At 45.7% G+C, this 23,882-nt stretch overlaps 1 protein-coding gene across 1 annotated transcript in view; it reads right to left on the bottom strand.

Annotated features, from left to right (window-relative positions):
* Positions 1-2,992: 2,992 nt before the first annotated feature.
* The window catches only part of REV3L (REV3 like, DNA directed polymerase zeta catalytic subunit), a 253,067-nt gene continuing 232,177 nt past the window's right edge, over positions 2,993-23,882 (bottom strand). Inside the window, exons 30-32 of the mRNA XM_048844767.2 lie at positions 23,337-23,583; positions 19,799-20,008; positions 2,993-4,148 (exon numbers count right to left, since the gene is read on the bottom strand). Of these exons, the coding sequence (XP_048700724.2) occupies positions 4,008-4,148; positions 19,799-20,008; positions 23,337-23,583 (598 nt within the window). The 3' untranslated portion in view covers positions 2,993-4,007. The remainder of the gene's footprint in view (positions 4,149-19,798; positions 20,009-23,336; positions 23,584-23,882) is intronic.

Genomic DNA, 23,882 nt, shown 5'->3' on the forward strand with positions numbered 1-23,882 from the left:
TAAATGCTTTTAAATCAGCACAGCTTGATAACTTGCACCAAAGAGGAACAGTACTTTGCCAAGATTGAGTGTGCAAGATACTGCAGCCATAGCTATTTGGATGGTGCTGTTACTGTATGTACTGATCAAAGCTTCTAAGATGAAGTCTGACACTCCAGCATACAGAAGTAATTCATAGTCAGTGGGGTTTCCAAGAAATGTGACAATTCTTTGTAATATTTTTATGAACTAGCCATATGACTTTGTATCTATCCACTCTGTGTCATTACCTGGAGGGGGAAAAAATTCTCTCTGGGGGAGTTTGAGACATACAGCCATAAGGGCTGGCTGGAATGAACACATTTGAATGGAAGACAGACAGTGGAAACCTCCATGACTGAAGATTGACTCCTACTGCATGTTATTTCCCTTAGATGTAGACAGTGGATTGAAGACAGCAAAGGGCTGTGATAAGAAGGTTCTCAAACATTTTATGGACTCGCTTAAGCTTGCCTTTTTCATTGCTAATGGAAGGACTCTTCAACATAATTGTTGTACAGTATTGAAAAGGCTTCTTGGTGCCACTGCAAATACTGAGTGAAGTGCTCCTTGGGGTCCAGCAAACTGAAGGCAACTGTTGAAAGGCTAGGGCATAGCCCCAGCCCCTGTGAAGCCATGACCGAGCAGGTGCTCAGACTTTGAACGTTGTGACAAAATTTAAAAAGGGTAAATGGAATGTTCCAGGTACCCTATAGGCCACTCAGCCTGCCATCAATCCTTGGCACACACATTTACTGCTTGTGTCCCTGTTGAATTAAATGTTGGTAGCATAATCAATGCCAGTTAAGATGGGCTTTATGGAAAATAGTCTTAGACTCTGCTTGGATGATACAGAGAAGGATGACATAATATACTTCAACTTCAAAGGCATTGGATTTAATCCTACATCACATTCAGATTAAAAAAAATAGCACTTACAAAAAATCAATATAGCCCATATAAAATAGAGCTCGGGGGGCAGTCCCTGGCTTGCAAGCTCCATGTGGCTCTTTTACAGTCCAAGTGCAGCTTGTGGAGGTGCTTTCCACCTACTGCATGGGGAGGTGGGAGGGCAGGACCTCTGCCTTGCACAAGGGGGGCAGGGTAGGGACTTTTGCCCAGTATGGAGGAGGGGCTCAGGCCCACAGTGTGTGCATGTTGGGGATTGGCTGAAGCCCTGCCAGGTGGACCCCCACAGGGCTGAATCCCTGAGCTCTAGCAGGCATGCCCTGCATCTCAAACTTTTGAAGATTGTTGTGTGCTGCTCAGAGGGTCAGTAAGTTTGGCCACCCCTGCTATAGAGTAAGAAGTGGTTAACTGATGTATCATAATAAGTAAGATGGTGTGTCTTTGGGGTGCAGGGTGTCTTGGAAGGCTGTGTTCTTGGAGCAGGGTTGTTCAATATCAGTGAGCTTGAAGAAAATAAAAAATTACTAGTAAGACACCATAAAAATGAGTGGGACAGGTCAGTTATACAGGCCAAGCAGCATTGCTTGGGAAGGCAGTTTATTTGAAAAAGGTTTTAGTACAGCCACATGCAAGGTCAGTTTAATTATTATAGTTCCCTCCATATAAAGCAAGAACTTTATAAACCACGTGGGAACCAATCCAGTAGCAATGCAAACATACTTGTAGATCTTCCTCCAATGAGGCTCATACATAGCCCCCTCCTGCCCCAAGGCATTCCTGTGAATAGTTTCCCAGACCTAGCATGCCAACTGGTGCAAAACTTTACATCACATGTGCAGCAACTTTGAGGGCTCTTTCAAGGGTTAGAACAAAATGAAGGGTGATCTATTTACTTTGAACAGAAAGTTTGCTAGAACTATAAGAATAACTTTTTCCTTATGACAAAAGGAGTGAGAGGCTTGTATGGCTATGGGAATTAATTCCTAGGTCTGAAGGACCTCAGATATGAAACTGCAGAACTTCCCTGATGGTAACATTATGGCCAGAGCCATGCCTGTTTTGACTCTGTAGAGTCTGTAAATGCTACTTCACGAAGGGACCACCACTTAGATTTAAGCCAGATGTTTGTAGGACAGCTCTGCCATGTGAGAGTGGGGGAAGAGGAGTCAAGTCAGGGAGGTACTAGAGCAGCAGATCCAGGTGGTTCTGCTATTTACTCAATTGGAGAGAAGGAGAAGAAAGACTGTGAGTTGCAACTGTATGAAAATGAATAAAAATAAAGGTTTTAAAACAAAATGGTTAGGAGAAACTGAACCACCAACTTGTTCCACCACAGGAGATAGAAAATATCATGGCCTGAGCTGAAGGATTGAATCTCAGTCCAGGAGCCTCGAGCAACACCAGTGGACTACCTCCAAATTGCATTGGTGGAGGATATTAACCATTAGTAATGAATGAGAGGAGAAGTGCAACAGAATGGATATCGTTCGAAAAGACTGAGAAGTTATGGGCTTGATGACTGGATTACAAAGTGATATTTGGTGACCTGTATTATACAGGTGATCAGACTAGATGCTAATAATTGTTCCTTAGTCTTAAAATCTATCAATATATGACTTTCCTAAGCAAGCCTCTCCATAGCCAAGTACTGTTTAGGATCAGAGACTTCCAATGAAACAATTTTACAATATTTTGCTTCTAACAGCTTCCTGTCTCTGCAATACTTGTAAATAATGTACTCTGCATTGCTGATTTTGCGACAGACCTTGAAAAAAAGATGACAATGAGGATTTGTGAACAGCCGCTTTTCTTTCTTGAGTTTTGAGCTGATTTTTCTCCCAGATAGCAAAAATATTAAAACCAAAGGCTCTGCTTGCTACCCAGTGATGGGTAGATTGACCCATGAGAATAGCAACTGTATGGAACAATATTACTGTTTTGACCCAATGGAAGAAGAAAGACAAGTCTGCTAATTAGCCGGTTTCCCTCATTCAGCACATGCATGCTATTGAATGAAGTAATGACTTGGACTGCAAATGTGTTAAGTTTAAAAAATGCATATAGATTTACCATAGCTCATATTTTATTCAATTTTAATATGGTTTCCATTATTAACTTCTAAAACAAAATGATTTCCAGTTTAGAAAACAATGCACTGACCACATAATTCCTTTTTCATTTTATACAGTTATACAAATATTCTAAATACACATTTTGTCAAGATGATGGCAAATAAGATTTAACTGTACAATACATAAGGAAAGAAAATATTTTAAGCATATTTAGAAGCAATAGAAATGTCTATACAAAAGAAGCAAAAATGGAATAAAATTTCTTATATTTAAAGTATTGCAACAGTCCCACAGGTTTGTAACAAAATGTCTTTGCACAGTTCCTCACAATGCCCCATTAATAGCTAAAGCAAGACAGCAATTTATAGAAAATAATGTTTAAAAATGCTACACAATACTACTGTTTGCACAGTTTGATCAAAATAACAAATCTACTTGGAATCAAGCAAAACTTAGGAGGAAATATACCAACGAACTTTAAAATTATCTGTATAAAATTCATTGCACATTATTTTACTCAGTTGTTTGAAAAGTAAAAAAGTGTATTTACAAAATATTTCGCAGACAAAATTATAAAGTGAATGGATAATATATCTATAAGTAACACGTCTTGATACTGACTGTTCAAGAACACACACTAATGATTTCATTGTTTCAAGAGGTTTTCAGTGCTCCTTCCACAGCAAACCACTGGGAAGTAAACTTGACTTCTACTTTGAAATGGATTTACAAGATGTCACACATAGCTATTTCAACATCTGCATTATAAAACAGTATGTTAAAAAGGTGAAAGAATGAAGGATTTTGTACATCTTAAAAAGTGAATAGATCAATAAGTGTATTTCTCTTTTAGTTAAGATAATTGTTCATTATTCTTCAGATAGTAAAACCAACAGCTAAAATGGAAATCTTGGACTAGATGAACATTGAAAAAGCACCATGCACAACAGTTTTAGTGTAGTAAACACTGAAAAAAAATAGCACCTGGAATCTTGTAACACAGATCATTTAAAACTGGTCGAGTAGTTGTCGGAGATATGGTGCCTTTGATAACTCTCGGCTCACTCTGGATAGCTTGAAAAGTACTGGACAGTTCAGAGAAACACACTGGATCTGTCGATCAAAGCAACCTGTACAGTTCTTGCATATCTAGATATATTAAAAAAAAAAACACAGCTTTTTTAAAATTACATTTAATCATAAAGGACTATTATAAATCAAACATAAATAAGACTCAGATGAAGCTTTTCCTTTTAAGTGAATTTAGGTCCAATTACCAGCCTAAAGTCCAATCAACAGAACAGGTAAAAGCTCTGTCAGTGGCAGATGCCCCCACAACATTGTTCAATTCTGACACAGAGGGATCAAGGAACAGTTGCAGTCCCCATGCCACCATAGGTTTCAGAGTAGCAGCCATGTTAGTCTGTATTCGCAAAAAGAAAAGGAGGACTTGTGGCACCTTAGAGACTAACACATTTATCTGAGCATCAGCTTTCGATGATCCGATGAAGTAAGCTGTAGCTCACATAAATGAGTTAGTCTCTAAGGTGCCACATGCTACCATACTGTCTCTCCTGAGACTGTCTAAGTGTCAGTTGTGACGGTGGTGTCTGGGATGTGGACATCATCTAGTGTGAACTGGACTGAGACCAACAACTAGTTACACATCTCATTTTCAGTCACATTTACCAAATTTTACTACCATCTGGTGGTAAATGGGAGAAATCAGTCAAAAGTATTACAAGTATTACTTTCAAAATATTAGGATATGATTATCATATTTATGATTAAAAATTGCTCTTTAACAGTGGGGACTTAAACAATATTAGAAATCAAAGGTATTTCAAGCCATGATCATATGTAAACAAGTATCTACCCTTTTAGATGTTTTGCTGCGTGAATTACTTATGTAATCCGAGATATTTGGTTGAACAAAGCTGTAGCAATAGGGACAAACTGCCATGGTACAGCCACGTGATCTCTAATGCTCCAATTGCAAATCTTAACACGCTCACCACTCTGTTTCTTTTAGTTCTCACCCCTTTTCCTCTTCTGCCTCTCTAGTGACCTTCTGAAGATCACCTAAACCTGTTTCCAATTATACTTCAGTTTCCTTTTACGTTTGGTCCTTACTGTATTCACATCCGACTCCGCATAGTTTAAGCAACTTTAAAAATCATAGGGAAGCAACTTCCTCCATTCCTAAAAATCTGTTCAACTCCATATCTGCAGTATCATCAAGCCCAAGCAGTAAAAAAAAAAAAAAATCATGATTTAGCACCCCCTGCCCATGAAATTCTAAAAAATAATAAATGTGGGTTCTTTTTATTTGTCTTCTGGTTTTTGAGCCTCTAGAATTCATGTTTAAAGCTTTACTCTATAACCTCAAGGGCTAAAAACTTAAAATTTTGTTTTAAAACAAGCTGAAATTCTCACATAATCACAGGACTCCAGGAGGTGGGGCTTAAGCAAAACACCAAATATTGCAAGACTCACAATAAAATCTCAGAAGTTGGTAAAACTGGTATACTACAATTCAACAGTGATAGTAGCAGGTGGGACAAAGTGATGAGACCTATGTTAATTGGTTCTGAATTCTCCCAGGACTCAGTTAAGTGCTTCTACACAGAACATACAGAGGACTAGATTTTTCACTCAATCCTATTGGAACTGAGAACCAGCAACCCACTCAGGCAAGTGTGCATTAGTGCTCAAGTTCTGAGGAAGGGAAGGTAAAACAGCTACAGAAACATCTGTAAATTAGCTGAGTCAGGACATTCTCAATGTGATTTTCAAACACAGCCTTCATGTGAATCCTTAGAGACCATGACATGAACTTAATTTAGATCCTGTTTGTTGTAGACCTTCAAGTGTATTAAATAGTTTTTAAGATAGTCCACACTAGTTCTTTATAAACACAATTTAACTGAACTGTGGGCAAGGGACCAAACTGTTTAAAAAGTATTAAAGCCTGTTTCTAAATTCAGTTTAAGTATAGTTTGGATTCAGGCAAATGGTTTTTAAACCTAGTTTTATAAATTAGGCTAAGGTAGTTAAGATCCAGTGGAGCTCAGTTTTGCTGCTAGCTTTGCTAAGTGTTTGTACCCTACAAGTGATTAAAAAAGTGTGCTCAACTTTCACAGACTACAGACCTTTATGGTTAAAGTAAAAGGAATGATCTCAAGTAGGTGCAAAATACCTTCAAGGGAAGCCAGGTTGTTTAGTGATGCCTGTCCCATCATTCTCTTAAAAACTCCCACCAGACATAATAATCGTCTTTCCCTACCCGGACATCTGGCTCCTGAAAGGTCACTCATTTCTCAAGGTAGAGACAGCAACCAGCATAGCCCTATCTCTGTTCCTTCCACTCATTCGGCCTCCACCTTGTTGACTACTGTATGCTGGCTAGCATATAAATATATATCATATTAATGATATGTATATGCACACTATATATCTAAGGGTATGTCTTCACTACGAAATTAGGTCGAATTTATAGAAGTCGGTTTTTTAGAAATCGGTTTTATATATTCGAGTGTGTGTGTCCCCATAGAAAATGCTCTGAGTGCATTAAGTGCATTAACTCGGCGGAGTGCTTCCACAGTACCGAGGCTAGAGTCGAATTCCGGAGCGTTGCACTGTGGGTAGCTATCCCACAGTTCCCGCAGTCTCCGCTGCCCCTTGGAATTCTGGGTTGAGATCCCAATGCCTGATGGGGCTAAAATATTGTCACGGGTGGTTCTGGGTACATATCGTCAGGCCCCCGTTCCCGCCCTCCCTCCGTGAAAGCAAGGGCAGACAATCGTTTCGCGCCTTTTTTCCTGAGTTACCTGTGCAGACGCCATACCACGGCAAGCATGGAGCCCGCTCAGCTCACTGTCACCGTATGTCTCCTGGGTGCTGGCAGATGCGGTACTGCATTGCTACACAGCAGCAGCAACCCATTGCCTTGTGGCAGCAGATGGTGCAATAGGACTGGTAGCCGTCATCGTCATGTCCGAGGTGCTCCTGGTCGCCTGTGTGAGGTCGATCAGGAGTGCCTGGGCAGACATGGGCGCAGGGATTAAATTTGGAGTGACTTGATCAAGTCATTCTCTTTAGTCCTGCAGTCAGTCCTATTGAACCATCTTATGGTGAGGAGGCAGGTGATATGGATTGCTAGCAGTCCTATTGCATCATCTTTTGCCGGGCAGGCAAGAGATGAGGATGGCTAGCAGTCTTATTGTACCATCTTCTGCCGAGCAGCCATGAGATGTGGATGGCATGCAGTCCTTCTGCACCGTCTGCTGCCAGCCAAAGATGTAAAAGATAGATGGAGTGTATCAAAACAAGAAATAGACCAGATTTGTTTTGTACTAATTTGCAAACCCCCCGTCTAGGGGACTCATTCCTCTAGGTCACACTGCAGTCACTCACAGAGAAGGTGCAGCGAGGTAAATCTAGCCATGTATCAATCAGAGGCCAGACTAACCTCCTTGTTCCAATAAGAACAATAACTTAGGTGCACCATTTCTTATTGGAACCCTCCGTGAAGTCCTGCCTGAAATACTCCTTGATGTAAAGCCACCCCCTTTGTTGATTTTAGCTCCCTGTAAGCCAACCCTGTAAGCCATGTCGTCAGTCGCCCCTCCCTGCGTCAGAGCAATGGCAAACAATCGTGCATCTGAGTTGAGAGTGCTGTCCAGAGCAGTCACAATGGAGCACTCTGGGATAGCTCCTGGAGGCCAATACCGTCGAATTGTGTCCACAGTACCCCAAATTCAACCCGGCAAGGCCGATTTAAGCGCTAATCCACTTGTCAGGGGTGGAGTAAGGAAATCGATTTTAAGAGCCCTTTAAGTCGAAATAAAGAGCTTCATCGTGTGGACAGGTGCAGGTTTACATCGATTTAACGCTGCTAAATTCGACCTAAAGTCCTAGTGTAGACCAGAGCTTAGTATGCATTAAGCACTAATAACATTAAGCACAAATATTGTAACAGTGATGTAGCCTAAACTGGCTTATACCATAATCCTGTTCACTTATGCTAAGTATCCTATAACTCCTTGCATTAACTGAAGTAAATTTTGGCTTAAGTAAATAGGAAAACAGTTAGCATGAGGACATATAACAGGAGTGGCCAAAGTTACTGACCCAGTGAGCTGCATATGACAATCTTCAGAAGTTTGAGAGGCAGGGCGTGCCTGCCAGAGCTCGGGGTTTCAGCCCTGTGTGAGGCACCTGCCGGGGCTTGGGGCTTCAGCCCTGTTCCTGCTGAAGCCCCAAGCCCCAGCAGGCGTGCCCCACTGAGCTGAAGCCCCTAGCCCCTCCTCTCTGCTACCCTACCCTACCACCCTGGTGCAAGGCAGAGGTCCTGAGCTCTCCCCCTTCCCGCCCCTCCAGTCTGGTAGGTGAAGAATCGGGGGAGGGGACTCCATGAGCCACACTCTGACTGTAAAGGATCTACATGCGGCTTGTGAGCCACGGTTTGGCTACCCCGACATATAATTATTTCCTCATAGCAACAGAAAGGGAGTTACCCTCACAAACCTATTTATCCTGGTACAGGCTTAGGTGGTGTTTTCACTCCCCGTTGTATCTGGAATGCATGTACTCAGAACAAAAGAAAAAGGGGTATACCATGGTACCAGAAACAAACAAGGTAAAAAGCTGATTAACTGAATCCAGTGACGTATCTAGTACCTTTTACTGAAACACAGTAAGCTTTAGGGATGTAATTTTGAAGAGCATACCTTCTGTGTGTGGTGAATCTAACACTGCACAGGGCTGCTCTTTGGAGACTGGTATCATATAGAACCTTTTCCCTGTACCACATTAATAAACTGACTTTGGTTATTTGGTTTCTTGAGTATATTTCATAACAAACAAAGTGTGGTCAAACAACTCAGTATACAATTTATCAACAGCTTCAACATGGGAAAGTCTACCTTCACATCCACTCAACAATTAGACTTCACTGGGGCCACTCTGGACGTCTTCGCTGCAAGAGCATACTTGCTCAAGGACATATTCAGGATGGGAACCTCCCAGGGCATGCCGGAGGACTGTAGCCAAGAAGCTTAGTAACAGGACTACTGCTGTAGCCATGGAATGTGAAGCTACATCAGTGACATCAAGCAAAGCCTGGAGAGATGCGTTGGCAATTTTCTGGCCTTCTGTTACAAAGGCTTGAAATTGTTCCCTTTGATCCTGTGGCAGGTTTTCAATAAAAGATGAAAACTTTGAATAGCTTGTAAAATTATATTTTGCCATCAGGGCTCAGTAACTGGCTACCCTGAACTGCAGAGACGCTGAGGAGTAGCTCTTGTGGTCCAGAAGGTCCAGTCTCTTTATCAGATGGCATTGAGCCGGGTCAGTGTTGCTTATTCCATTCATTAAGGGCCTCAACAACCAAGAAGTTGGGTGTAGGGTGGGAGAAAAAATACCCCAAGCCTTTAGGTGGGATGTAGTATTTTTTGTCAATCCACTTACACCTATGCACTACAGTAGCTGAAATTTGCTATACTATTCGTATTGGGGACAACAGAGCATTATCAATTTTGCCCTGGCGGTATGTCTGAAGGATGTCTAACAGGGAATGGTGGGGTTCTTGTATCTCCTCCAATTAAATTTGTAAGGTCTTTGCTATATGTTTCATAAGGTCTTGAAAGGCATTGGCATCACCAGCGTAAGACAGTGGGGGAGGCATGACAGTCTCATCTGGTAAGGCAGATTTGTGGGAAGAGATGGTTACTTACTATAACTGGTGGTTCTTTGAGACATGTGGTCCTTATCTAGATTCCAAATGTAGGCGTGCATGCGTGCCATGCACTGTAACTTTTCATAGTAGCGTCTGTTGACCCGTGTGTATATTTTGCATTAGCCACTTGGCACGTTCGAGGCTTTAAGAGACTGTGCAGATCGACGCCACTCCAGTTCCCTCTTACCAGGCAGCAGCAGAGCCTGGAGCAGAGGGGATGGAGAGTGGGATTGGAATCCAGATAGGGACCACACATCTCAAAGAACCTCCAGTTACAGTAAGTAACCTTCTCCTCTTTGAGTGATGGTCCCTATGTGGATTCCAAACATGGGAGAACAGCAAGCCGTACTCAGTGTGGAGGGCACAAAGGCTCTCCAGAAGTTACAGTCTGAAGGATAGCTTGGCCAACAGCTGCATCTGTGGCAGGAGCAAGGGCATAACGGTCGATAAAGGTAGGGATGGAGGACCAAGTGGCTGCCCGGCAAGTGTCCTCCCAGGGAATGTATGCAAGGAAAGCCAACAAGGCGGCATGAGCCTGCATGGAGTGGGCTACGACCCAGGGCGGGGGGGGGAGGGGATTCCAGAGAGTGCATAACAGTCTGCAGCAGGAGAGATGTTGCAAGGAAAGAGCACGGTTGTGATAGTTGTCGGCGATGGTGACGAAGAGACTAGGAGAAGTGTGGAAGGTACGGATGCACTGGAGGTAAAAGGCTAGTGCCTAATGTACATCGGGGGAGTGCAGCATGCAGTCCCTGATGGAGGCGTGTGGTTTAGGATAGATGATAGGTAAGTGTACGCACTGGTTGAGGTAGAACGAGGAGATGACTTTGGTAAGGAATTTGGGGTGAAGGTATAGGGAGACAATGAAGGGCGGGTCCGCCATCATGGCCGCCAATTCGCTGATGTGTCATGCAGAGGTGATGGCGACCAAGAAGATCGTCTTCATGGAGGTGGACAAGGGAGCAGGTCACCAGGGATTCAAAGGATGGCTTAGTGAGGATGGAGAGAAAAAGATTGAGGTTCCAGGCGGGGGTAGGTTTCCACACCGAGGGAAAAGCATTGAGGAGACTGCGGAGGAAGTGGGTGGTAGTTGGATGCGTGAAAATGGAGAACCCATTTACAGGTGGAAGGAAGGCACTGAGTGTCACCAGGTGGATGCAAATGGAGGAGTGAGCGAGGCTTGAGCGACTGAGATGGAGAAGGTAATCCAGGAGAACTGGAATGGAGACAGAGTCTGGGGAAAGGTTGTGACGGTACACCCAGGGACTAAAGCAGCGCTACTTGGCGTGGTAGCAAGTACGGGTAGATGGGCATCTACTGTGCATGCGGACATCACATATAGGGGCAGAACATGCAGCATCTACGCACAAGCCCCATCCGAATAGCAGGCTGTGGAGACGACAGTTGGAGAGGGCTGGGGTTGGGGTATTCGACGTGGCCGTGGGCTTGTGTAAGGAGATCAGGGAGCAGGGGAAGGCGAATCAGGGAATGAGCAGAGGTATGAAGGAGGTCTGGAAACTAATACTGGCGGGGCCAAGCAGGGGCCACAAGAAGTACCATTTCCTGATTCCCGACAGATTTTGTGCAGGACCCGGGGGAGCAGGGGAATGGGCAGGAAGGTGTAATGGAGCTTGTTGATACAGGGAATGAAAAGGGCATCTCCCTGTGAGCTGGACTGAGGGCTCCCCCGGATCAGAAGAGGGGAAGTTTGTGATTGGTCACTGTGGTGAAGAGGTCCCTTTGAGGCATGCCCCACTAGCAAAAGATGGAGGGGAATGTGGGGTTGTGGAGTTCCCACTCATGATTCGCATGGACGGAGTGACTGAGCTGGTCTGCAAGGGAGTTGTTCATACTGGGAAGAGGTACAGCATGGAGGGAGATGTCGTGCCAGAGGCACCAGTTCCAAAGGAGGATGGCCTCTATGCAGAGGGACCGGCTCTGCCCTGCTTGACATAGATGACAGACACCATGTTGTTGGATAACACTTAAGACACAGCAGTCATGGAGTAGTGGCAGAAATGCCTGGCAAGCAAAGTGGATGGCACGTGATCTTGCCCCAACTATGGGTGAACAGGGCAAGACAACTGCCAAAAGTAATCGGTAGTGGAATCAGAAGAATGGAGTAGGGTTCATGGTTCTTTGGAAAGAGTCAAAAGTTTTGCCTGGGGGTTCATTGCAAAAGGGAAGATGTGGCCAAGATAGAGGCAGTGGAATGTCGTGGATGTTGTGAGCGAGGATGGAAGCGAGAGCGCTCAGGTTGGTGCTGTGGATAGGGCTGATAAGGATGTGTGGGGAGGGAGTCGGAAAGACAACTGGTGCTGCCTTCGGGAAACCGCTGGACTGCAGCCAGGAGTCATGATGGAGGACTAGTCTGGAAGCCAATGAGCAGAAGGCAGTATCAGCAGAATCAACCGTGGCTTGAAGGGCCACCTTGGCGACTAATTTGCCCTCCTCCACAAGGCGTTGGAAATCCTGATGCTTATCAGGGGCCAGGAAGGCTTGGAAGTCTGCAATCTTAGTATAGGAAAAAGTCGTATTTTGCCAGAATGGTAACTGGCAATGCGAAACTGGAAGCCCGCAGAGGAACTTCTTAGCTTCCTGGTCTGGGAGTGGGGTGGGTGGAACGAAGAGGTTGATGGAGGGCACGTTCCGTGGCAGCCTGGACCACCAAGGAATTTGGAGGAGGGTGGAACAACAAGAAGTTCATACCCTTAGCTGGCACAAAATATCTACGCTCAGTCTGTTTTGGAGTGGGGGGTGCAGGAGGCTGGAGTGTGCCAAACTGCTTGCACCAGGTGGAAGATGGCATCGTGTATTGGCAAGGTGGCGTGGGAGGGTCCAGGGGGCTTCAGAATGTCCAAGAACTGATTGTGGGGTCCTGTACACCTTCCACAGGGAGGTTGAGGGCAGTGGTTATGCGGCAGAGAAGGTCCTGTTACTGGGCATGGTTATCCAGAGGGGAAAGGAAAGGTGGAATGTACGCATCATCAGGCGATGAAGAAATGCCAGTAGGGACAAAGGGAATCAACGGTGCCGGTGGTACGGAGGGTGCTAGGAGAGCTGAAACGTAGCGGGGATCCTCATAGACGAAGGGAAGATCGACGGGAGGTGAAGACAGGTGGTGGTGCAGCCATGAAGAGAGTCTGCGGCTGCAGTACGGGTCACCAGTATGGCCAAGCGTAGGGGTTGCCAGGCATTAGCAGTCTCTGCAGGTAGGCAAGCCACAGATTGGTCACTGGGCCATAGTGAGACAGATAGGGTTGGCAGCAGGGATCTGGCTTGTAGGAGCAGGCTGGCGAGAAGTCTGGGTCCTGTTTGGAGGACCAGTCAGACTCTGAAAATGGATCCAGTAGGGGCAGGGCTGCCAGTGCCGGCAGAGACATTGGTGTGGGGTGGAACAACGGAGGGTGGTTCACAAACGGGAGGTTCCACGGCCGGAGATGGAGGATCGAGAACCTGTGGTGTGGAATGCTGAGGGGAGGCAGCGAAAGGCAGCAGTAGTTCGACTGTTGGTGTTAGGGGGGACAAGTATCCTGGAGTGCATGGGACCAGGTGGTCCCAGTGGTGTGGATGGCACCAGAGGTGACAGTGGCTGGGCGGAAGCCTCGGAGTCAATGCGTGACTTCTCACCAAACTTGGTGCAGCTTGGGAAAGGCCAGGAGAATCACCTACCGTTGGTGCCAGTTGGCTTTCCAATGGATCTGCTGGTGCCAGATCTGAAGGGGTATGTGGTCACATCACTTCCATGAGGAACGTAGGGAGATAAAGCTCCTTGAGCTTCCAAGTTCGGGACAGAAAAGATGGGCAGATGGAGCAGTGAGCAGTAATATGGGCTTCGCCCAAGCAGTAAAGGCAACACTGGTGCTCGGCGCTTACAGAGAAGGAGCGAGGGCATGAAACAGTACTTAAAACTGGCTTGCCTGGGCATAGTTCCTGGGCTGGGGGGGAGAGAGTCCTGCAAGGGAAAAAGTCCAAAGGGTAACAACTAGCTAAAAAACGGACAACTAACTACAACTATTAAAAAGAACTATGTACAAGGCAAAAAGGTGAAAAACGCGGTACTTCTAGCAAGGTAGGAGCACCGAGGAACAGGAGTTCCGACTCTGGCCCTGTGGCAGTAAGAGGGAACTGAAGCAGCATCGACCCATGCAGCCTCCTAAGGCTTCAGACACGCCACGTGGCTGATGGACGATATATATGTGGGTCAGTGGACACTACTATGAACAGTTCTGGCTCTGGTGCATAGCACGCATGTGCACCCACATTTGGAATCCACATGGGACCATCACTCAAAGAAGGTCTCTCTTCTTCCTCAGTTTGCTCTTGCTCCTCTGTAATGTTCTCTGTGGAGCAAGACTCAAAGGCAGTGGGTGTTGCTCCTGACATGCCTTCTTATTAGATGGGATCCTGTAGAACTGTTTGCCATAAAAGGCCCATGGGTTCCAATAAGCCCACTGATGGGCATAAGTGAAGGAGACAGGGTCCCAAGGTCTTTGCCAGGGTTGCCAGATGTCTTTCCTGCTGGGATTTTCCTCTTCAGGATGTCCTTCAAGGAAGTGAGGCTGGAAGGTGGAGGAATCTTGTACAAACACCTTGGAAACCTCCCATATCTACTGGAGGAGCAAGTGGTGCTGGTACCATGGTCAAGTCGGTACCAGGGCCCAAAAGGCATCTTGTAATTGCATTGGTACCAGAGGTTGGTAGTTGGATGGCTGGTGGGCTGAAGGATATTGCATTGGTACTGATTAGAAATGTCTCTCTGTACCCTCAAAAAGTTTGTGTGAGGCTGGTGACAGTGTTTGTATTAGAGGACAAGTCACCTCTTATGGTGGTAGGATCAGAGGGTAAGCAAGCTCTAGGAAGTGAGTTGGTACCAGCAGAGTGTGTCCCTCAGTACCCCGCAGTAATGGTAATTCAGGCTCTCGTGGGATTCCAAGGTCCTCATGGAACAGACCCTGGACAGTACCGGTGACCCTGGATAGGGACCTTCAAGAGGCAGTATGTCAGGTAGTACTGGAGATGGTACTGAAGTGTGATCGATGTGCTCTTCATGTTTGGCTACAGAAGATGGTACCAATGACAATTTTGGGTTGGCTCTGAAGTCCTTGTGTATTGAAGGGACTGGATCTGGGGTCCGTGCCACTCTATATCATTTACCTAATGTTTTCTCAGTATGTGGTGCGTGTGATAAATTAAGTGGGGGTGAGGGGGTAGCTCCCTTTTATGGACACTGACAGTGGTGTGACAGAATATACTCACGTGTCCACACCAATGTTCCCTCAATTTTTTTCCATCCTTGTGTGAAATAAATTTTGTTATGTGCACCGAGGTATGTGCGGATGTGCGCCACGAGTAGAAACAAAGAACCTAGATATAATATTTATTTTAATAAAGTTAAATAGGGATAATTACTCCAGCAAGGACAGGTTAGGCATTTTAGAACTCACTACTCAAAGAATTAAATTTAAGTGTAAGAGAAATAAAAATTATGAAATGCATAGACCAGTCAAAACACTAAAATAACACACTTTGAAGGAATAAAATTACAGAGAATGTATGTGCATTGCAGGAAGTACCAAGAAGTAACAACAACAATACATATATGTGTTAGGAGGCGAGTGTGACACAGAGACGGTGTGTGTGTGAGACACACAAACAGTGTGTGTGCTGGCTTCTGGGAACATTTCTGAGAGATGCCCTGCGCGGTCTCTTTAAGATACTCACTGAAAGCTCTCCTGCTCTGTCCTAAGCCCTGTTCTCTCTCCTTCCCCGCTCTGCAGAGATGGGGTACGTGGGCGGCGGGGAAGGGGAAGAGTGTGTGTGTGAGAGACTGTGTGAGGTGGCTGCTGGGGAAATCTCAGAAACAGTGCACTGTCTCTTTAAGAAAGGCACTCAGTCACTCCCCCTTCCCGGCAGCAGCTCCCCTGCTCTGTGGAGATGGGGTACAGGGGCGGGGGACACCCTGATATCAGCACCCTCCTCCCCCCCACCCCAGGTCCCAGGAGCAGCTGCAGGATAGCACAATGTGCACGGCGGGGCACCTGAACACATGCTGCTGGCTGTCTGCGCTCTTCTATTCGGCTGGGCGGCACTTAAATCTCTCCTGCGCGGCTGCTCAAGCGCGCAGCTTACAGGGAACATGGGTCCACACCCCACACACCATTGTGATAATCTTTGTACAAAGTATGCTTTGTGAGGTATCATTTGAACACTCAATTTTCTGGTCATTATTGTCCTAATAAAATGTGTGTGGCAACATTGTGTATGAAGTTATAAGATTCCACTGCATTGCGTTATTAACACATGTTTTAAACTGAAGTTGACAAAGAGGCCGTCTCAAACAAGGAGGCTGGAAGGTGGAGGAATCTTGTACAAACACCTTGGAAACCTCCCATATCTACTGGAGGAGCAAGTGGTGCCGGTACTGCGGTCTCTGTGTACGCTCTACTTAATTTGAATGTAAGCAGTAAACAGAGTCATCAACTAGGAAGGGAAACAAAGGAAGTTCAAACAGGTCAGGAAAAAGCAGCAGGGAAAATCTTTCCATATAGCCTCTGTCTCCTGAATCTCAGATAGAAGTATTTTTCTAGAGGGGGCCTGACACTATAAAAAGGTGGTACAAACACACAAAGGCACCCCCCTATCTCTCCCTGCCCATCACGTTCACTGCCCCCAAAGCGACAAAGGAAGCATTTGTTGAACTTTGGGAGAAGGGGTCCTGACCTAAGAAGTCTAGTCAGTCGGACTGCTGAAAGCATATGGTGAGAAACTTTGCTTGAATTTGATAGCGTTTGTTAAGTTAGGCACCAATAGCATTTTAACTTTCTTTTCTTGTAACCATTTCTGCCTTTTATGTCTCATTACTTGTATTAATTAAAATCTCTCATGAACTTGTTTGAGCTAATCCAATGTGTTTAAATTGAAGTGTCTGGGAAAGTCTATTTGGGATGGCAAGCAGTGTGCATATTATTTCTATTAAATTAACAACAGATTTTATATAAAGTTGCATTGGCCAGAAAGGCATGACACACATTTCTGGGGGGAAAGCTAAGACTGGGAGTGTGTTGGGGTCACCTGGCTGTATAACAGAGGCTGGTAAGAGCCAAGATGTGGCTGGCTGGCTGCAGCAGACATGCAGACCTAGCTGGGAGTGACTTGCATGCTGGAGGCTACAGCAGGAAAGCATTGTAAAGGGCACCCTAGGTTAGAGGGAAGAAGTGACACAACTACTCTTTAGTAGGACTGCACCCTGGTATGTCACAGCATGGTCTTCTTAGCCAGTGCTGTGGTCTCCATACCAGTGGGGATGGGAGCCTCAGCGGTACCTTTATGAGGATGCGTTTTTCTTCTTTCATCCCATTCCGGAGAAAGAGGTCTTTTCTTCTTTGAGGGCCTCGATCAGGGTAGTCAATAGGCAGACCGTGTGCCAAATCCGGACCGCCAGATGCTTTTGAAGAGGCCCTGAAATCTTTTTATTTACTTATCATCATTATTCTTATTTTTTTATTATTATTATTTTCTCTGGAGTCTGGTCCTTGACCAAGAAATTTAGACCTTGACCAAAAAATAACTAATCGACTCTTGGCCTAGATGATTCAGGAGGGCCCCCTGAATGTATGATTTATGCTTACTGTCACAACAGAGACAGTTGTTGGGGCTCTCTGAGCAGCTGGATCCAAAGGTTAGGTGGGTGAATTGGATCCTGCAGCTCTCAGAGATCACTCCATCCACAGGAGTTTAGTCTGTCCTGCCTCAATTTCTTACATCTGCTTCTAAAACCTGAACAGATCTTATATTTGGAGGGGACAAGTGTCTCTCCCACTCAGCGGAGGAAGCTTGAATGACTGTTACTGTGGGGGAAAGACCTATGGCAGGTCCGGCAGGGTTTGAAGCCCAGGGAGTTATACATAACCTGTTCCTGAGGCTGTGGATCAAAGCCCAAGAAAATAAAAGGGCCCAGAGCAGGCAAAGGAAGAAAGGAAAGGGAACTGCCCCCCTCCCCAAACACAAATTGTGCTAAATAGCAAAAACAAAAAACCCCAAACAAATCCCCCCTCCAAAAAATAACACTCCCCCCCGCCAATAAACAAATAAGCAAGATAGGTAGCAAGCTGTTGGACACCGTGATGCTCCATCTCAAGCTGCAGGTGGTTGAGAAGGAACTGGAGTGGTGGTGGGTCTGCCCCTCCCTATATACTCTGTTACCAGAGCATAAAGTGACTAGGGCACAGGCATGGACCCATGGACACTGCTGCTAAAAATCTCCAATTAAGAGTGCCTGGGTGTGTGAACATCCAGGCATGGAGCACCCATGGAGAAACTACTTGACAAAGTGGGTTTTACATGGCATTCGGAAAGCTCTGAGATTTGTGATCATTCTGGGAATGAGCTGCACATTCATGGGCTAGTCTCTGAGGAAGCTCTGCCTCCCCCCCAAACCTAACCCTCCAGATCAGAAGTCCCATTGTTCCAGTCAAGTAATGCTCACACAGGGTGAAACGGCCCTGAGGAAGTTTGAGTGAATCCCATAGTGAGCTTTGATGATGACTGAATCTTGACTTTGAACAAGCTTTCACTAGGAACTCAGTGAAGACAACGTAGCACTAGAGTGACGCATTCTTGGCAGCATGTGCTGCTGGTATGCAGGTTGCTGAATGCTAAACCAATCCGACTTTAAACAGTCAGCAATTATATTGATCTCTGATCTCAACCCTACGGGATGTTAACTGTCAGACTCCCTCTTCCCCCATTCTGTGCCCTCTGATCTATGGCAAAGATCCTGATGACACAGGGCAGCAACAGTAGAGTTGATTTTGTAATGGACGCTGCTGCTGCTGACAAGCCAAGCTGCCGCTGCCACCATACACGTATTTCATTATCCCTTTTTGAAACAGAAACATAGCTGTTCCGTTATAAAATCATAACTCGTTAACAAACAGCTCAGGGACTCCAAACCATTCTCAAAATATATAATTCCCCCATTACAGCTCTGTGCACTCCTCTTAAATCCCAGTGCCAGAACAGATCAAAAAATATTTAAATTACACTCTGCATTGCTTTGATAAGTTAGACAGACTGGAACTACCTGCTTTACTGAATGTACCAACAAACTGAATGTTTAGTTTCATCCAAGAACCTTTACCCTGAGATTTAAATTAAGCGACACAGTCTCATTGGGATATAGGAGATTTTTGTGACACTTTCCCATTATTTCTAAATAGGAAGATGATGATTAGTGCCCCCCACAGATTTACTTAGAGCAAGGGTCGTCAACCTGCGATGGACAGAATCCCGGGCCGGCAGCAGGCTGAGCAGGGCCGGCGGCCGGGACCCTGGCTGGCAGGGGCTGGCGGATGGAACCCCAGACCGGCAGTGGGCTGAGTGGCTCAGTCCGCCGCCGGTCTGGGGTTCCATCTGCTGCCCCCACTGCCGGTCTGGGGTTCCGTCTGCCGGCCACTGGCATGCGAAGCCTTAAATTACAGTAAATAAATGAAGACTTGGCACACCACTTCTCAAAGCTTGCCATCCCCTGACTTAGACCCTTTCCATATCCCTGTCAGCCTCAGGTATGTATTGTTTTTCTGAGACACAAACACTTCTTGTTGCAATTTGAAGTAAAACTGGAACTTAATCAGTTATTTTGGCATAAAATGCCTGTGTTTTGGATGGGTTTCCATAACTTTTGCCATTTTCACCACAAAAAAAATCTAACATTCATGATCTTTTGCTGAGACACAAACATCTTCTTGTTCTAAGCATTTTCTTCAGAGTTGTGCATTACTCTAGTGCCAGATGCTATATAAAAACATTAGACAAAGATACAAATACAGGAAGATAGAATCCGGTATGATGCATCTGGATTATGCTTTCTGTTTCAGTTTGGTTTCAGAACTACTGAGTATTTTAATATTAAAAGGGCACCCACTAAAATGTTGCCCTGTGATCTCCTTTACCCTCAAGGAAAAAGTTCAGCCACTTTTCAAGTTAATTCTGTCTCTCTGTATTGTGGGCAGCTGACTAATTAGTCAATGACAAAATGCTGTGTCTGCTTTATTCCTACCTTGACCAGTTGTTCCTGCTTACGCTCCAACTCTCGGATTTCTTGGTTGAGAATCACTGCCACATGCTGTGGCTGGCTTCTGCATTTACTACAGATCCCATGCTGTGTCAGTTCATCACACACAGGACAGTGTAAGGTAGTGAAATACTGGGAGATCGTGACTTTTCGGCCTTCCAGATCGGTGCGGGCATTGGAGGCAGCTCTCTGGATCTATAAAAAAAAGTTTAAGAGATGAGGAGCTCTTAAGTCGGCTGCTATATTTATGTCTGAGTCATTCATCAGATTTTTAAGGTGTATAAATTTAACAGGATCTGCAGAGCTTGGGCTCATGTGTTAGTTATTAACAAGAACTAAGTCTCTTCATCTGAAGTGTATGATTTATGCCTAAGTGCTTCAATGTGTGTTAAGCTACATATACAGAGACCACCCATGCACTGTGAGCTGTTTCACAGCCAAGCTCAGCATGAGGCAGCAGCAGAAAGAATCAGTAACAGAATTACATGCTAGACATATTCCTAGACAGGAGGAACTCATCTCGCCAAACTACGTTCACAAATCGGTTTAGCTGGTATCCTGTAAAGGTTCTTCTTCGGTGCTGGTCTAACTCATTTCTGAGTACGCCCACGACTGCAGTTTCAATTGTTCTCATTTCACATAGTAGAAACAGGGAAATTTTAGGCCCCAAATGTAACACACTGAACAGAAGTTAACAATTTTTTCCTCTTCTGAGTTCCATCTCTCTTCCACCAAGTTTAGTTTCCAAGTACTAATGTAATTCCCTGTCACATGCTTTTCATGTCCATTCACTGGTGATTTTAGCCCAAACACCCAGGGATACATTAAGAAGAAACAGGCTCTAGGATCCACCAAAATGCCAGGTTGACTCTTAAATATTAGGGTTGCCATCCAATTCCTGGCAGAGTCTTCCACCTAGTCTTCTTCCCCATGTCCTGGACAGACTTTTCCTCCTACTGTTGCCCTCACCCCAGACAGACTTTTATTGAGCTTGGCCCTCGCCTCCTCCCCTCACTGCATACACATACCTCTCCCCTCTCAGGGTACTTCACCCAGCTCCGCAGCCTTGAAGAAAGTAAGCACTCTGCACACAAGGCTAACCTGCACTGCCTCTGTCTCCTCTCATCTAACTGCTGCCACAAAACTTTCCTTGAGCTTTTAATCCATCACTATGGCGACAGGGAGCTCTTGAGAGCTGTGTTGTCCAGTATTCAATAGGGTGGGACACTGGGAGGCAGAGTGTACAGATGATCCTTGTAGTGAGTGTACCAAAAAGCCAGTCGGGATCACTGTTTACCACATGTTAGGAGAAACTAGAACATACTGAAAAAACAAGGGGAATTTGGAGTTTTCTGGTGATGGCAGGGTCTGAGCTCTAGGGTACACAACAAAGGTGTAAAATGCACCAGGGTTCCACAGAAGGGTGAAGAGCAGCCAGTTGTTATAAGAATGAAGAACCTCCCCTCTACCCAGAGACAGCACCATGGAAGGGACAAGTTTCCCAGGGACTTGGCATTGTGGCACCACGAGTTCTACTGGAGCAATCTGTTGAAGGTATTAGCTTGTGTAAATCTCACAGTAGATTAATCAGGACATGGGAAAGAAGCAGAAGTGAAAGTACAACTTGTATGGACATTATTAGCATAAAAACAAAACTCTAGAACATTTTTAATAATGATTCTATTGAGTGACAATTAAACAATACAACACATTACGATAGAGGGGTGCTGGTCAATCCATAGTTAAGGGCAAAGCTAATTTTTTGTATAAGCACAATTTTTTTACCCTCCTTATATTCAGCAAAAACAAAACAATCCACCCAACTTTTCACTTACTACATCTCAACCCAGGGTAGATTTTCCCCCCTGAATATTCCTGGGCAAATCACAGAGTTTCAGAGACATCAGGGTTTAAAATTTCCTGTCATTCGCTTTTAAATATTTTCCTCCTATTTTTGGTGCGTATCTCTCCTAAACATATTGATGTAGAAATATAAACTTTGCTTTTCCAAGACGGCCAGATAAGTACATGGGCCTTTCATAGGTTTTGAGTAGATGCATGCAGGTATTAGAGAGAAAATTAAAGGGTGAATGCAAATGCAAAACTAGATACATATCCAGATATGTTAACAAAGAACACATGTAGTATGTACTAAGGCAGAGGCGGGCAAACTATGGCCCGCGGGCCACATCCGGCCTGCGGGAACCTCCTGCCTATGAGGCCCCTCCCCTACTCTTCCATGTACCCCGCAGCCTCAGCTCACTGTGCCACCGGCACAATGCTCTGGGCGGAGGGGCTGCGAGCTCTTGCCGGGCAGCGCAGCTGCAGAGACATGGCCTGACCCGGTGCTCTGTGCTGTGCCGTGGCGTGGCTAGCTCCAGCCGGGCAGCACGGTTGCCTGTCCTGGTGCTCTGGGCGGCGCGGCTGAAGCGCCGCCAGCCACTGGTGCTCCAGGCAGCGTGTTAAGGGGGCAGGGAGCAGGGGCGGTTGGATAGAGGGCAGAGGAGTTTGGGGTGGTGGGGTCAGGGGGTGTGGATAGGGGTCGGGGAGGTCAGAGGGCGGGGAACAGGGGGGTTGAATGGGGCAGGGGTCCCGGGGGCGGGTCAGGAAGGAGGGGGAGTTGGATGGGATTGGAGAGGGCAGTCAGGGGCAGGGGTTCTGGGGGAAGTTAGGGAGAAAGGGTGGTTGGTTGGGGCAGGGGTCCCAGGGGGGCAGTCAGGAATGAGAGGAGGGGTTGGATGGGGCAGTGGGGAGCAGTCAGGGGCGGGGGGGTCTGGGGGCAGTCAGGGGACAGGGTGGGGTGGATGGGGCAGGGGTCCTGGGGGGGCTGTCAGGGGACAGGGAGTGGGGGGTTGGGTGGGGGGCAGGGGCCAGGCCACGCCTGGCTGTTTGAGGAGGCACAGCCTCCCTTAACCGGCCCTCCATACAATTTTGGAAACCCGATGTCGCACTCATGCCAAAAAGTTTGCCCGCCCCTGTACTAAGAGCTAGTCTACACAGGCAACGTTAAAGTGCTACTGTGGCAGCCCTTTAACGTGCCTTGTCTGGTCATGGTGCAGCATGGGGAGACAGCTCTCTCAGCGCTCTAAAGAAACCACCTCCATGGGGAACCTAGCTCCCAGTGCTGGGGCACTGTTTACACTGGCGCTTTACAGCACTGCAACTTGCTGCGCTCAGGGGTGTGTTTTTTCACACCCTTGAACGAGAAAGTTGCAGCGCTGTTAATTGCCAGTGTAGACAAGCCCTTAGATTCTTTTGAATTAATTTTGGAAGAGGCCAGGAAACACAGGTGATGATATGGATAGGACCAACCTTGAGTACAAGAGCTGCAAGGGAAACTAATTTTACTAAGTGAAAGAACTGCAGAGGGTTTAGTGATTTAATTTATACACTCAGGCACCAAATTATTACCTCATAAAATAACTCAGCCCTGCTGTTACCTCACATACAACTCTTTGTTTAAAAAAGAGTAATCAAATTCAACGACCACCCAAATACACTAAGTGTTATCTGACACGCTTACCCTTGGCAATTCATGATACCAGCTGAAAACATCTATGCCAATTAGTGAGAAAATTCTAGCCAGGGGTGGAAGAATTTGTTTGGTGATGTAGTATGTGGCATTCAGCCTCAGGTTGGTATCTTGTAGGACCTCAATGGGCCGCCTCACCAGTTGTATCAGAGGCAATCCTGGCATGCCATACACAATGATATAGGGTACTCTTTCCCCAACTCGAGGCTCAGAACGACGGTCATATGCAAGCATTCTCCTGTTTAAAAAAAAAAAAAAAAGTCCTCACAATGTATCTTAAAATTAAATACTTGCAAGTGAAACAAATAGGTATTTAAATCACGGTATCCAAACTTGACCCAACTGAAGGTCATATCGACAGCTCTCCCGAAGCCTGAGTTCTGCACCTAAGAAGCATAAAAAGGAGCATGCTGCAAGCTGTCTTGACCTTTAAGACATAGGTATGTTCCACATGGAATACAGGTCGTAGAAAACTATGCTCCATCTTGATCCAAACAGCCCAGCCTCCAGAAGTAACAGGAGGGTGGCCACAGGTCA

This window comes from Caretta caretta, chromosome 3 (genome assembly GCF_965140235.1).
Source record: "Caretta caretta isolate rCarCar2 chromosome 3, rCarCar1.hap1, whole genome shotgun sequence".
Taxonomy (NCBI): domain Eukaryota; kingdom Metazoa; phylum Chordata; order Testudines; family Cheloniidae; genus Caretta; species Caretta caretta.